The sequence below is a fragment of the Talaromyces proteolyticus genome (assembly GCF_021365285.1).
Source record: "Talaromyces proteolyticus strain PMI_201 chromosome Unknown BGW36scaffold_5, whole genome shotgun sequence".
Classification (NCBI taxonomy): domain Eukaryota; kingdom Fungi; phylum Ascomycota; class Eurotiomycetes; order Eurotiales; family Trichocomaceae; genus Talaromyces; species Talaromyces proteolyticus.
In genome coordinates this window covers 68,883-82,408 of record NW_025764281.1, presented here as the reverse complement: position 1 = coordinate 82,408, position 13,526 = coordinate 68,883, and the positions used below count along the sequence as shown (strand labels likewise).

Here is a 13,526-nt window from a genome sequence, read left to right as displayed (position 1 = left end):
CAAGCAGTGGACCACCTCTATGACTCTCAGTGTCGCGTACCCTCCTCCTCATGCCTTGCTATTGTACAGTCTGTGCGCTGCAGTTCCAGATATTACAGCCGTCGCTGTTTTTTGCACAGCATATATATGCACTCCTCTCCCCAGGATCGATTGCTTATACCTGCAAAGGCAATATCCGCAGTCGCAATACTGCCATTGTGATGTTCAATCAATCAGGAATCCTTTTATCCATGATTGCCCGTCATGGTGCGCCCAGAAAGGCACAGAAGACGTAGATTGTTATTTTACCCTCGACCGTTTATATTGAGCATTGTGATTTTTACTTTGCTGGCATTGACAACATGGACCATTCGGTGGTTCAGCCAAAGCCAATTAGCGGCATCGAACATTGCATTTCAGAAACGTGCAACATATTCAGAGCACTCTCTGCTCGCCTTACTTGAAGATTCCGAGCAAGGCCTGGAGGTATGAACATTCCATTTAAACCCCGTATTTATTTCGGCATTTTCTAACCCAGATCAGTGTCGACTGGTACGTCATGCAGACGATCAGTGTGCATTCGTCAAGAGCAATTGCCCCGACGAAGATGGGCTGTTTCCATATATTCAACTATACTATTGCTCCCTTCGCCATGTACAACCTATTGCCTTCACGATCCTGATAGTCTGGCTGTCGTTGCTGTTTAGTACGATTGGGATTGCTGCCAGCGACTTCTTATGCATTAATCTCAGCACCATTGCCAGTATATTAGGCATGAGCGAAAGCTTGGCAGGAGTGACATTTTTAGCTTTTGGGAATGGCAGCCCCGACGTCTTCTCGACCTTTGCAGCAATGGGTTCTAACAGTGGCAGTTTAGCTGTCGGCGAGCTTATCGGTGCTGCCTGTTTTATTACCGCCGTTGTTGCGGGATCGATGGCCCTTGTAAGGCCTTTTCGGGTAGCCCGTCGCAGTTTTGTCCGTGACATTGGATATTTTATTATTGCCGGGAGTTTTAGCCTCGTGGTTCTAGCAGATGGAGAGCTCCATGTTTGGGAGTGTGCAACCATGATCGGCCTATACATATTCTATGTGGTGATGGTTGTATCGTGGCACTGGTACCTTACTCGAAAACGTCGGAAATACGAAAGAGAATACGCAGCAAGAACACACTTTCATATACCTCAGAGTCAGGAACTCGACCTAGAGGAGCCAGTCTCGGACGACGATCCAGTTGCTGGGGAAACAACTAGTCTCCTGCATGGCCATGAGTCCCTTGATCTTAATGTACTTGAATCGGACCAATGGCCAGCCTGGGAAGATGACGACGAAGATGATGAGACACGAAACAGATATCTCGCTGAAATTCGTGAAAACATGCATGTGAGTCGGCCCACGCCGCCTCAACGGCGAACAACCGTCAATCCCATTCGACCGAGTTTAGTCGGTGCTTTGGAGTTTCAATCGGTACTTTCTTCCCTAAAGAAAGCAAAGAGCATTCATGAAGATAATATTGATCTCCATCAATATTCAAATGAGAATGGTTCAAATACACGCGAACAGGGCACGTCCAATCGTAACAGATCTGTTTCAATGAATGATGTCCCTGGTATACAAATTGACACTACGAATATCCCCAAAGCGGGCATGTATTCGCAACCAGAAGTGTCTACCAATCATATGTCTCAACATCCTGAAACCCTACCAGAGCCTCTCTCGCTCAGGTCCCCATTACTAACATTGCCACCAACTTCATCCAATTCCTCAATACGTTCTGAAATACAATTGCAACCACCGCAGCCAAATAATCATCTAACAGTTCCTGGAGACACGTTTCGTGTCCCGAATTACCAAGCATCTCCAAATTCACCTCATCTCTCTCCCGGCGATGTCTCTCCGATGTCAAACGGCGGTGTACCTCGCATACCTTCCTACTCCGAGACTGATGATGAAACAAGCGCAACTGTGCCTTTTCCAGCTTTTCTTGATACATTGACACGCTCACCACCATCATTGCGGCCCTTCGATCTTTTTGGTTCTGCTGCTTCTTTGAGAAACTCAGCAATAGCGGCGGAGAATGGGTTAGCTCAGGAAATCATTCCTGAGCCAGTAGAGTTGAAGTGGTGGCCGCATCGATGTCTTCCACCTTTTAGGCTTTTCTTCGTCACATTCTTCCCTACTCTATGTAACTGGAGAACGAAGTCTGTCTGGGAGAAGTTACTGGGTGCAGTAGCCGCACCGAGTGTGTTTTGCTTGACCATGACCGTTCCAGTGATAGAACCTTATCGTGAAGATGCAGATCAAGAAGCTGAACTCCCTCTCACAAACGATGGAACTGAACAAATACGACCCATCGTTCGTCTGCCTGAAGACTCGCCCCTCCTGCGTCCACGAAATGAATCATCAGTTATCGATCAAGGCACTCTAGATCATGATTCTCAAAGTGTGCACCGAATCGAGTCGATAAATAGAGGCAGGCTTGACTCTGAGATGCCAGCCTTGGAGACACAAACTAAAGATGTCTCCTCTCCAACGCGAATTTGGTATCGTTGGCTTACTATTGTGCAAACTTTCACTGCACCTCTTTTTGTTGTCGTAATCGTCTGGTTTAACATTGACGTTGATCATGATCCACGAAAATTGATTATTCCTATTCTATGCAGTCTACTGGTGTCGCTACTCTGCGCAGCTCTACTGATCACAGTATTGAAAGATCGCACTCTTTCACATCCACCGGATTGGCTTCGTCCCATCCTAGCCTTCATCGGCTTCATTGTTGGCATTTGCTGGATCGCGACAATTGCCGATGAAGTAGTCAGCCTACTCAAAACTATTGGAGTCATCATGAACATTAGCGATTCACTTCTGGGTCTCACAGTCTTTGCCGTTGGCAATTCACTGGGTGATTTGGTGGCAGATGTCACAGTAGCTCGTCTAGGCTTCCCAGTAATGGCGCTGAGCGCCTGTTTTGGAGGACCAATGCTGAACATATTGCTTGGTATCGGCATTGGCGGGCTGTACATGACATGGCAGTCAACGCAGCAACAGATTCCCGCAGCCGGCATACATAGGGAACCATATCGAATCATGATTTCAAAAACTCTCATCATTAGTGGTTTGACCTTACTCATCACACTCCTCGGGCTTCTTATAATTGTGCCACTAAACAGTTGGAAAATGGACCGTAGAATTGGCTGGGGCCTTGTCGTCCTTTGGACTTTGAGTACTTTGGGAAATGTTATTGCAGAGATTCTGTTCTAGTTAATTGTATATATAAGGAGAATATCAATAGATCAATTGATGGATTCATTTGCATCACTCAACCTTGGTTGTACTGGAAGGGTCTTGGCCTCTTTCTCTCACCGTGTTAAGTAACAGAAAAGATCCTTGGTGACGTAAGTAGTCGATATAGTATGCGTCCATAATCATATCAATCGACGTATTTTATGGTTGTATGAAGTTCCAAAGTGTAGTCTGTACATGATGGACACACGATACACGCGGGTTGCAGATCATGGAACAATCCAAACATAAGTATCATATACATTAATGTGAAGACTAAATAAGTAACATTTGGAATTAAATTACATCACGAGGACAAAACAGGGGTTGCAGTTCAAGATCCAGTCGTGTTGCAAAAGAAAGTCGGAAACGGCTGATCTGACCCCTCATAAAAACATTCCACGAAGAATGGACAAGGAAAAATGACACAGCTAGACAGCAATCCAAAAAAATAACGGAGCTTTGCCCCAAGCCTGTATAGATGCTGGAGGCTATCAAATAGATCACAACACACGACCGGCCAAAGAGCTCGAACTTCGGTCCTTGGTCTCAACCTTTTTCAGCCCCTTTCCAGCTTGAATTGACGCTAGGAGGGCGCTTCGATTTGCAGGTCCGCCACCGCCAATAGCCACCGGGGGTGCACCAGGAGGTGGTGGAGGAGGAGGTGCTATACCGCTTGGCGGAGGAGGTCCTGGAGGAGGTGGCGGTGGTGGTGGAGGTGGTGCTGATGGTGGTCCACTATGTGAGTCTCCTTCCGGATTTATGCTGGATGGAACAGGAGGAGGAGGAGGAGGAGGCGGAGGTGGAGGGGCGGCCGTAGGACTACTCTCTTGAACGGGGGTAGGGGACTTTGCCTCGTCCGTTGCGCTAAGAGGTCTAGGGGGACCCATAGTGCCAAAGAGAATACTAGCAAGTTGTTTGGCACTTCCACCCCCTGGACGGTCATTATCATCGTCATCCGAGGAGTCATTCTCAGACTCGGCGACGGACCAATCGTCATCCTGCTCAGGGCGTGCTCGGGACTTGGTTGCCAGGGGGCCCGGAACAGCCGGTGCACTGAACGTCGTTTTTGCGCTTTCCTGTTGTTGTGCAAGTCTGTGGAAAGGATTAGTAGACTGGACTTCGGGCGACGGAGAGTTAATCGCAGGCTGGGGTGTAACTTGTGGGGGTGAAGTTGGCACACTCGGCTGGCCGTCAGCAGATTGGCTCAATTGCCGGAAGTACGGGTTCCTCGATTCAGTCACAACCGCCTCGGGGCTACTAGAAGACTCGCTGGTTGCTTGTACAGCAACTTGTGGAGGAGCCGGTATGCCTAGAGCAGCCGCAGTAGGTAACACTTGGCTTTGAGTTGGGGTGCTGTCTTGAGGAGTTGCAATATCTTCTGTCCCTTCGTCGGAGGAACTCTGTTCTTCGAGTTCTTCAAGTTCATGTTGAAGTTGCCGCTCACGCTCTTTGGCTGCCGCCAATTCCGCTCTCTGAGCAGCGAGTCGAGCCTCTTTCTCTTTCGCCTCTCTCTCTGCGGCCTGCTTACGCTGTTTTTCTTCCTGTTTCTTGATCTTGCCCTGGCGAGCTTTCTCTTCAAGAGCACGGAGACGAGCTTCATGTGCTTCTAGCTCCCGTTGAAGTTCATCCTCTTGCTGTCGAGCCTCATCCCTATTGATCAAGTCAGAGCTAATGAATGCATTTGAAGGTCTATTTAGGAAGAAAAAAATGATCTTACTCTAATCGCTTGGTTTCAGCCTCCTGTGTTTCCTGTTCTGCTCGGATAGCACGTGCTTTGATAGCATGCTCTTCTGCCTTTGCAGATTCTTCGGCTCTTTTCGCGTCCTGATTGCCGGTGGTATCTGACTTCACTTTGCGTGAGGGAGGAGCTGGAGGAGGCTTTTTGCCTGCGATTTTAGCCGAGGGTGTCGGGGCTTGCTCGTCCGCTATGCGACGTTGTCTTTCTTGTTCTCGCTTGGCATCCTCTTCCTCGGCTTTTTTGAGCCGTTCTTCACGCTCCCTCTTCTCACGCTCCTGGCGTTGGAGCAGAGTATCGCCAGAGTCTGCGTTAGGCTTAAGCCCGGCCGCGGCCATTCGCTCAGCAATACGTTTCTGTGCTCGCTCTCTTGCAGAAGCTACACGTTCTTGGTGGGTTAGTCCAGCCAGAGATCCGGCTGAATCCGTCGATGGAGGTGGTGAAGGCCGAGAAAGAGGTTCATTTCTGGCCGAAGCCGACTCATAAGCTGGGGAAGGCTTTCGTTGTCTGTGAAACTAGATTAGCCAACATAGAAAACAGAAAAGGAATAACCAACTCACTCCTCCTTACGAACTTTCGCAGTTCGACTGCCACGTTGTAAGTCATAGATTAAATCTCTAATTATATCTTCAACTCCCAGAGCGTCTTCCCATCGACGTCTCTCATGCTCACGAGTCGAGTTTTCAGTTCCTTCTTGAAGGCTGTCCTCGAGACTTCTCGAGAAATCCTTCACGCTTTCTTCCACATCCTTTGTCATAGCCTCGTTCCGTTCGCGCTCTGCTTTGATCTTGACATTTTCTTCTTCAGCACGTCGAGTGGCGGCCCCTTCATCATCCGAAGCAGGAAGAGGGCGTCCAGCCAGCTCAGCAGCGCGTGCTTGCATTCGCGCTCTTGCACGGGCCTTAATGCGGTCAGCTTCAGTGATAGCGCCACCCGGACCTGTTCCGATGATATTCAGTGCACTGTTGGGATGAGCTTTGGCATCCTGCAAACGGAAAAGCTCCAGTCTAGCTTCTGCAATAAGTCTTTCTACCTTGCGCACATTGGAGGCAACTTCAGGTACTTGATCCTGGTAAGATTGAAGTTGGCGACGCAGAGATCTCCGCTCAGCTCCAGAGTCGACACGACGGAAAGCAGCGTTTGGATCAGTATCAATGTCGTCTTGGACACGTCGAACGCGGTCCATCAAGGATTCTGCCTCTCTCCTGTCTCTACGATCTAGTGCGTCATCTTCTTCGGCTTTGTTCTGATCGCGAAAATCAACCGCATCGAGCATGACCTTGGTCTCTCGAAGTCTCTTTTTTAGCTGATCAACGGTCATTTCATCCTCGGACTTCTCGGACACTTGCGACGACGTTGTTGGGGACGGGGTCCTGCCCCCATTGCCAAGCCGACGACGGGCACTAGATTTATAACCTACAAAATCGTCGTTATTTTTGAAAAGAGTCGCATCTCGACGGGCAGCTCCAGGAGACGTGGCACCGCCGCGGAATGAGTGATCTTTCAAATAACTAACTCCAGTCTTTTGCGGTTGCAGGAAAGCGCCAGATGCTTTCCGAGTTTCTGCATCTTGTGAAAGAAGAGATTTCATTGTACCAATAGAGTCGTTCAAATTTCTCGTGGAGGGAGGAACTAGCTCCGGAGGCAAGCGATTAGGGACTGGGTACCCATTCAATCTTCTATAAATCAAATGCATCGCGACTGCAAACTCATCCAGATTCAACCTTCCACGGTTGTGGGGATCAGAGAGAGTCCAGATTCGCTCGAGTTCCTCTCTGGGTAACCCACTTTGGCCCATGATCTCAATAGCAGTCTCCCCACCAATATATCCTTTATGTAAACCATCCCACGCACGGAATAGTTGGTCATAAATCTTTTTCTCGTCTTTCGTGACAGCCCAAGGAATGGTTGCATTCCCCGAAAGCCCAGCAGTCGTGAAACCTCCCTCCCGGCCAGGTTGGGGCATAAGTTGCTGCTTCAAAGCTTCGATATTGGGTAGACCAGTAGCCGGGGCGTTGACGAAGCCCCATTGTCCAGGAACTCCCGTAGGTTGAGCTTGCAATGCAGTAAGTCCAGTCTGTGACGGTGATAGGTTCGAACTAAATCCAGCAGGCATTGGCGGTAGAGGTGGACGGGGACCATTGTAACCGGTTGCTTGAGGGTTGCTTAAAAACCCTGTCGGTTGTGGTTGGGAAGGTTGATGTTGTCCTGGAAAGCCTGTCGGATTAGGAGCCAGGCCTGAACTTTGGCCAGGGAATCCAGCTAATGGCTGGAGACCCGCTGCCTGGTTGTAAAAGCCGGTGGGCTGGGAGGTAAGCTGGTTGAGCAGCTGCGTATTTGATGGTTGCTGCGGTTGCGGTTGCTGGGGTGCGGGAGGGGCAGCTGAATTCTGCATGAGAGGTGCATCAAACTTGGGAGCATTTGACTGAGGAGTAGGAGTCTGAGTGTCAGGTACGCCAAAAGATATGATATCCACCATACTAGACACTTCATTTTTAATTCGATCGGGCAGTGAAGTCGGAACTTCGTTTTGGGTCAGCCGTAGGTTGCAAAGGTACATAGCGAGAGCAAATTCGGGGAAAAACAGCTGGCCAGATTTGGTTGTGTCTGATAAAACCCTAACGAATGTTAGCCAAGGTCTCTGATGTCGGTCATATCTCGTTAATATATACCAGATTTTTGACAATTCACTACCAGGCAACTTGGAACGCATTAAAAGATCTCTAGCTTTCTCGCCTGTTGTCCAACATCAGTAAGATTTCATATCGGTTGATCCATACTCAACAAACGTACCATCCAATGTTTGGCTTTCTCCGGCGGCGGCTTTGAAAAGCTGTTCAAACTTGGCCTGATCCTGTGCTGTAATGAACGAAAGCCTGATGCTGGGGATCCTCGATCCACCCGTCTTGGGCGGCGGCGTGGGCCGAGAAGCAGGACCACCGGTATCTTGAAACGACTGAGCCATTTGGCTTGAGGTCTTATGGACGGCAATCGAGGGCACAGCACCTGTAGGAGCGGGGAACTGTGAAAGAGCAGGTTGTTGTTGTGGTGCCTGTTGCAGTTGATTCTGACCGAATCCAGGATATTGCGGCTGCAGATGCGATTGCGGTTGCGGTGGCTGAGAGTGGCTATAGGTCGGAAGGCCTGGCTGTTGAGGAGCTGAGACACCTGGATATCCAGTATACTGAGCTTGAGGCTGGCCGCCGGGAAATCCAGTTGCTTGGGGCGCCAGACCAGCATGGGGGAACATATTCTGTTGTTGCGGTTGCTGTTGCTGTTGTTGTTGTTGTCCGAAGGGTGATGCCTGTTGTCCCGGGCGGGCGCTTTGAGCGCCGCCCAGGAAAGTGTTCGATGAGGAGTACATTTATAGTACTTCTATCACCATAGTCAGGAACTCAACGACGAGACTAACGAGGGCTGTGTTGACAATCAATGACGGGTGGAAGAAGGTTGGTTGGTCGTAACGGCGGAGCAAGGAGCACAGCAGCCAAGGTCGGGCAAAGCCGAGAGGCAGCAACCGTTCCACACTAGCCGCAACGAGCTTTTATTTGCTCGACTACAATTATCTGTAGCCTACCCCCGCTTTACCAACATGAAGTAAGTTCCTAATCCTAAATATATATCGACAAATTATATTACAATCGGTATATGTGTTTATAGGCGGGGAACCTGGGATCTTTTACTTCGCCTACACATAACTATCAGGTGGTGATGTCCAAGCAAGTTCTTCCACAAGACCAGGAGACGTGCAGCACTCTTAGCTTTCTAAGGGACATTACGCTAAACTCGTACAAATAATGAACACCATGAATCAGCCTTTTTACCTATCTACTGCACGAATGAAACGCCATGAACAGACGCCGAAAACGCCCCAGCTCAGATACCCAGGGAGACATTCAAATTAAAAGTACTCGATCCGCTCCTAATGCCCGTCTTGAGGGCCGTTTTGCCCCTGCGCAGCCCCAACCATCTTTCGCAGTTCGAATTCCTTAGTAAACTCGCGAGAGAGTGTCCCAAGGTCTTTCACTGTGTCATGACAGGCTGCAAGTAGAGCATCTTTGGGCGTGATCTGGCCATCGGTCTGTACACGAAGTTCGAGTTTGTGATTTAAAGGATGGGGCACCTTGAAGAAGTTTAAATTAGTCTTACTAATATCAAAGTGAGATTGGAGAGGATATCATTAGTGGTTCTTAGACATACCTTGTAGGCAGCAAAGGTGACATGCCGGTTCTGCAAGAGGCGAGAGCGGAGCAGATTGCCAATAGTGTGGTCTTCTTTGTTGATGGTGAAAATCGAAGTAGACGGAGTCCCTGTAAAGTGATTAGAACGGGGCCATGTAAGTCTGAAGCCGTGCATACGGGTATCTGCCTTCTCTTCAATCTTTTTCTCGTTTTCTCCAAGAATAAAAGCTTCAGTTCTGTGCGGGTAGTCTGTTAGTACACGTCTTGACAATCCATGGATGGGCAGGAAGCCAAGCAATGAAAGGATTTGATGCAGTCTCGAGACGAAAATGAAAGGACAGTCAAGGTAGTCTTCAAATTTAAATAGATAAATGGGAGTTAGATACTTCGCTGGCACATTCCCACCAGGGGGGGGAGCGGAAGCATCTCGGTATCGAGATCCGTTCCACGGTGCCCCAGCGCTGTCGCCTTTCTGGGTCCAAGGCATCGGTAAGGTATGACGCGGTGAGAGAACACACAAAATGACGATGCTTGATGGATTGATATGTAGAAACAAACTCCAGATCGAAAAGCGTTGGAAGTGTATTGCAGTCTTGAGAAAGGTGACAATTGGGAAGAGAAAACATCATTTATATCACCGACAACCTATTTGGTGTCTGGCAAGATGATGCTGGACATGTGACAGCAAGAAGGAAGCAACCAACCTATCCGGTGCATTCATGATGGTTTATCTTTGTTTTTGTTATATGCCTTCGAGTTTTAAGGGTCGTTTTTCGCAGTCTCGAGAAACTGGTTTTCCAAGGCAATTTCTAATTCCAAAAAAAGAAGAACGATGAAGAAGTAAAACCCAATACTCGTATAGCCAGAAAACCTGTATAGCGAAAATACTCAATCAAGCTGTGTTATGTATTCAAGAATCTAGAAGATAACAAACAGCCAACATGTGGGCTATTTTAGCTTGCTGCAGTCAGTCTTCGTGATAAATGCGATCGCTATCAGCACGTGATCAAATATTGCCTGGCCCGCAACGCGGCCAAATATTTAATACCAGTGTTGTAGATTAAATGGATTATCTGATTACTTGATAATAAAATCAATTTTGAGAATTATGAAATGCTCCTATTCATCCCAAGTCTTGAATGCATTAGAAATGTATATCCAAGACTTTGTCCTGTATAAGCATTGATGCGCCATTTTGTCCATGAATACCATCATATAGCATTAAACACAGTAAAGTGCATACTCCTGTAATGATTTGTTCGCTTCCCTCCTCTCCCCAAAAGAGGCCGCGACGCGAGCCTGGGAATGGTCTAATACAGGTCAAGGCAGAGGGAATAAGTATATAAGATATCGCTGAGCCACAAAGAAAATCACCCAAATGCATAATCAACAAAACGTGATGACTCCTTTTGATACAATAAGCACGTTATATTAATATATTAGTGAACCATGTGCAATAAATCTCCCAAGGCCGGAGTTTCTTTTTTCAACTTCCAACTGCTTTTTTTTTTCTCCCGTTTCTTCATCATATCTGCCCAGCCTTTGTCTTCATCATCATCCGAGCCAGCACCGGCGTGTGGTTTCGACGCGAAATCATGCTGGCCTTGGGCACTAACCGAACGGACGGTGACAGTGGCTATTGACGTGGATTTACGATCTGACGCTAGCGCAGAAGCTGGAGATGTGGAAACTGGCCGCTGATTTTCGTTATTCCAAGGTTTGAGTGTGGATGTAAATGTCGAAGAGCGAGCCATATGCGCGTCTTGAGCAACTGTTGAAACCGGACGATACCGAGAAGCCATCCCAACGTTGCTTCTTTCTGAAGGAGCTATGGATGGTGCATACATATGAGCACCTTGAGGTGTAGCAGGGCGGCCATATGCATCTGGGTGAAGCGAAGGAGGCCCGTTGAGATTCCACCTCGACATGTTAGGATCTAATAAACTCAGAGTACGCTGATCCGCCTGGGGCGGACCCCCGGGTAAGTGGAAAGACGAAGCTGTGGACAGTGGTCGACCGCCGGTGTTGACAGGCTGACCGGGCGGTGGTATGAGGCCAGTATTAGCTTGAATAGGATGCCCACCAGGGAGCCCCTGCATCTGCATCATTTGCTGCATCATCTGAACTTGGACTTGCATAATTTCTGTCATTTGCTGAGAAATCTGTAGTTGCGCCTGTTCTCCTGGAGAAGTAGTATGGGGCTGCTGAGGAATTCCTGGTGCACCCCACGGAGCAGGAGCGCCCATCTGGCCCATATTAGCCGCGGAATACGGTCGCGAAATCCCACCAACTTGAGTATTAGGGCTTCCCCTCCGCATAGCTCTTGCTCGCTCTTCCGTTGCAATGACACCGATCAAACCCCCTGGGGGTAAAGTGGACGATTGCGGGATGCCATGTGAAGGGGCACCACCACCCAAGGCCAGACTTTCTCGTACCGGGGCATTGACTAGGCCAGCACCGTAATATGGATCGCGGGGCAGGTTTCGAGCAAACACCGGCAGGCTGTTTCGAGCATCGGGACCTGCTTCACCAGAAACTGAACCGGGGGGCCGACAACTGATCCTCGGAGATTGGGATTCGAGCTGGACGCATTCAGTCTTGTAGGAGGGCGGTTTCTGTTGGGAAACCCATGGGCAGCTAAAATTGCAAGCGGTACATCGTCATCATCATCGCCATCACTGCTCTTGCCACTGTCAAATTTGCCGGGCTGCAAGCCAAGTGTTGACATGCGACTGGATAGATTTGGCGTACTAGAATTAGCTCGATCGTTTGAAAGGCGAGAGGGAGACTGTAAGTTGGTCGACAGAACAGGTGCCTGTTCGCCTATGACTTTCATCATCTGTTGACGATAAACAGATAAGTGAGCCTCTTGCTTGCGGCGCTGTCTTGTTGCCTCTCGACTTTTCTCGGCTTCGTCTTCGACTTCGTCGTAATCATTCTCAATCGAGCTATCACTTTTTGATGCATCACTCAATTTGCGAGTAAGTTCTCGTTGCTGTCGGTAACGTTCGAACTGAGCCGGAGTCATGATCTTATTCTGAGCAGTGGGTGTTGAATTGGCTCTCTCTTCATATTGCGAGGCCAGCCGAGCATGAGACGTGATTTCATCAGCACCAAACAATGGGGTTTCCTCGTCCACATTCTGAGACCGATGGGCTGACACTTCTGGTTGCTTGTTTTTACTTGAAAAAAGTAGAGACTGGCGTACAATTTCGGCGTCGGCGTCTCCAATAAAGGGAGTTGATGGTACGGACGTGTCGCTGGTCGGAGACACGGGAGATATAGAGTTTGTTGAAGTCACAGACTGTGATGGGGCCAAGGCTCGGCGGGGAATCCGGGAATCATTATAATCATTTGCTGACACCACTTCGTTGTGCGCTGTTTGAGTGTCCCACGAGTATGGTGAGGCCTCAACCTGTTGTGAATGATCAACTGCTAATGGAGCAAGCTGGGGGAGTCGTTCATTCTGAGGAGGAGCAGGCAAATCTTTTGATTGTATCTCCTCCTATGACAAATTAGCTTAGAACAAAGACCATGTTAGGCCATGAGACATACCGAGTTTGATGACTGCAGTAATATAGCACTTTTTCGTTTGCCAAAATTCTCAAACATACTGCTGAAGTTGTCATTGTCACCCGCATCTAGATTCAGGTCCGTTTCCAACAGCTTGGGCGGCGTTGCCGTGCTGGCCGAACTTGCTGTCATTGCACGATCCCTAATATGCGCCGCAGATACTGGTTGCTGCTGGGGCTGCGGCGGTAGCGGTTGCTGAGCATGTTGTGGAGTATGTGTAGGAGTGGAAAAACGACTAGGTCTTGTCCCAAAAGAGAATGTGCGACCTGCGGCACGCAGAGAGAACAACGAGGGCGACTCTGGCACGGGGATGTCGTGGAAGCCTCTAGCCGGATCATTGTGAACGGGTACGTCGGTGGAAGAAGGCAGGGTCGAAGACGAGCTATAACGAGCGGAGGATGAGCTATCGTACGGGCCTCCAGTGGAATTGGACTGATGGGTTCCGGCACTCCCCCTACAGGATCATGAGCACACAAAGTCCACCCCAATCAAATAATCACATACCTATTGTTCGGCAGAGGTTTCTCTATTCCAGCAAATATATTATCAGACTCTGCAGTTGACGGGCGATAGTATCGACTAGCTCCGGCGCCCTTGAGGGCAACACCGCCTTCAAAAGCTCTGGTTCCGCCACCGGGCCGTTCGAAAACCTTGAAAGACGGCTCTGGCGCATTTTCAGCTTCATCGAGAACATTTCCTGATGACTTTCGTCGGGCAAAGCCCTTGGGTAGCTTGATGGGCATGGTGAAGCGACGGTGAGAGGCCGACTTGTTCCA

The 13,526-nt window shown here is 49.0% G+C and overlaps 4 protein-coding genes across 4 annotated transcripts; 1 reads left to right on the top strand and 3 right to left on the bottom strand.

The window, feature by feature from the left end:
• Positions 1-35: 35 nt before the first annotated feature.
• On the top strand, positions 36-3,299 carry BGW36DRAFT_375789 (Sodium/calcium exchanger protein-domain-containing protein). The gene is made up of 2 exons (XM_046215807.1): positions 36-465; positions 523-3,299. Exons 1-2 carry the CDS (start codon positions 244-246, stop codon positions 3,235-3,237), a joined length of 2,937 nt encoding a protein of 978 aa, XP_046072735.1. The 5' UTR covers positions 36-243; the 3' UTR covers positions 3,238-3,299.
• Positions 3,300-3,361: 62 nt separating this feature from the next.
• On the bottom strand, positions 3,362-8,449 carry BGW36DRAFT_375788 (uncharacterized protein). Its single transcript, XM_046215806.1, has 5 exons — positions 7,790-8,449; positions 7,669-7,732; positions 5,557-7,614; positions 4,979-5,503; positions 3,362-4,911 (listed from the first exon to the last, which is right to left on the bottom strand). Exons 1-5 carry the CDS (start codon positions 8,358-8,360, stop codon positions 3,762-3,764), a joined length of 4,368 nt encoding a protein of 1,455 aa, XP_046072734.1. The 5' UTR covers positions 8,361-8,449; the 3' UTR covers positions 3,362-3,761.
• A 125-nt stretch (positions 8,450-8,574) lies between these two features.
• BGW36DRAFT_375783 (DNA-directed RNA polymerase) lies at positions 8,575-10,135 on the bottom strand. The gene is made up of 3 exons (XM_046215805.1): positions 9,355-10,135; positions 9,197-9,306; positions 8,575-9,119 (listed from the first exon to the last, which is right to left on the bottom strand). Exons 1-3 carry the CDS (start codon positions 9,662-9,664, stop codon positions 8,919-8,921), a joined length of 621 nt encoding a protein of 206 aa, XP_046072733.1. The 5' UTR covers positions 9,665-10,135; the 3' UTR covers positions 8,575-8,918.
• A 481-nt stretch (positions 10,136-10,616) lies between these two features.
• On the bottom strand, positions 10,617-13,493 carry BGW36DRAFT_396091 (uncharacterized protein; the record flags this gene model as incomplete). The annotated part of the gene is made up of 4 exons (XM_046218122.1): positions 10,617-11,679; positions 11,715-12,682; positions 12,733-13,204; positions 13,255-13,493. 4 exons carry the CDS (start codon positions 13,491-13,493, stop codon positions 10,617-10,619), a joined length of 2,742 nt encoding a protein of 913 aa, XP_046072732.1.
• Between the last annotated feature and the right edge of the window lie 33 nt (positions 13,494-13,526).

Bases quoted from the DNA above. Each gene is read 5' to 3' on its own strand.
- BGW36DRAFT_375789 (XM_046215807.1), top strand. From the start codon at position 244: ATGGTGCGCCCAGAAAGGCACAGAAGACGTAGATTGTTATTTTACCCT. The intron at 466-522 runs GTATGAACATTC...AACCCAGATCAG, and splicing joins ATTCCGAGCAAGGCCTGGAG to TGTCGACTGGTACGTCATGC.
- BGW36DRAFT_375788 (XM_046215806.1), bottom strand. From the start codon at position 8,360: ATGTACTCCTCATCGAACACTTTCCTGGGCGGCGCTCAAAGCGCCCGC. The intron at 7,615-7,668 runs GTATATATTAAC...AACATTCGTTAG, and splicing joins AGTGAATTGTCAAAAATCTG to GGTTTTATCAGACACAACCA. The intron at 5,504-5,556 runs GTGAGTTGGTTA...CTAGTTTCACAG, and splicing joins GCGAAAGTTCGTAAGGAGGA to ACAACGAAAGCCTTCCCCAG.
- BGW36DRAFT_375783 (XM_046215805.1), bottom strand. From the start codon at position 9,664: ATGCCTTGGACCCAGAAAGGCGACAGCGCTGGGGCACCGTGGAACGGA. The intron at 9,307-9,354 runs GTATGCACGGCT...ATCACTTTACAG, and splicing joins TGAAGAGAAGGCAGATACCC to GGACTCCGTCTACTTCGATT. The intron at 9,120-9,196 runs GTATGTCTAAGA...AACTTCTTCAAG, and splicing joins TCACCTTTGCTGCCTACAAG to GTGCCCCATCCTTTAAATCA.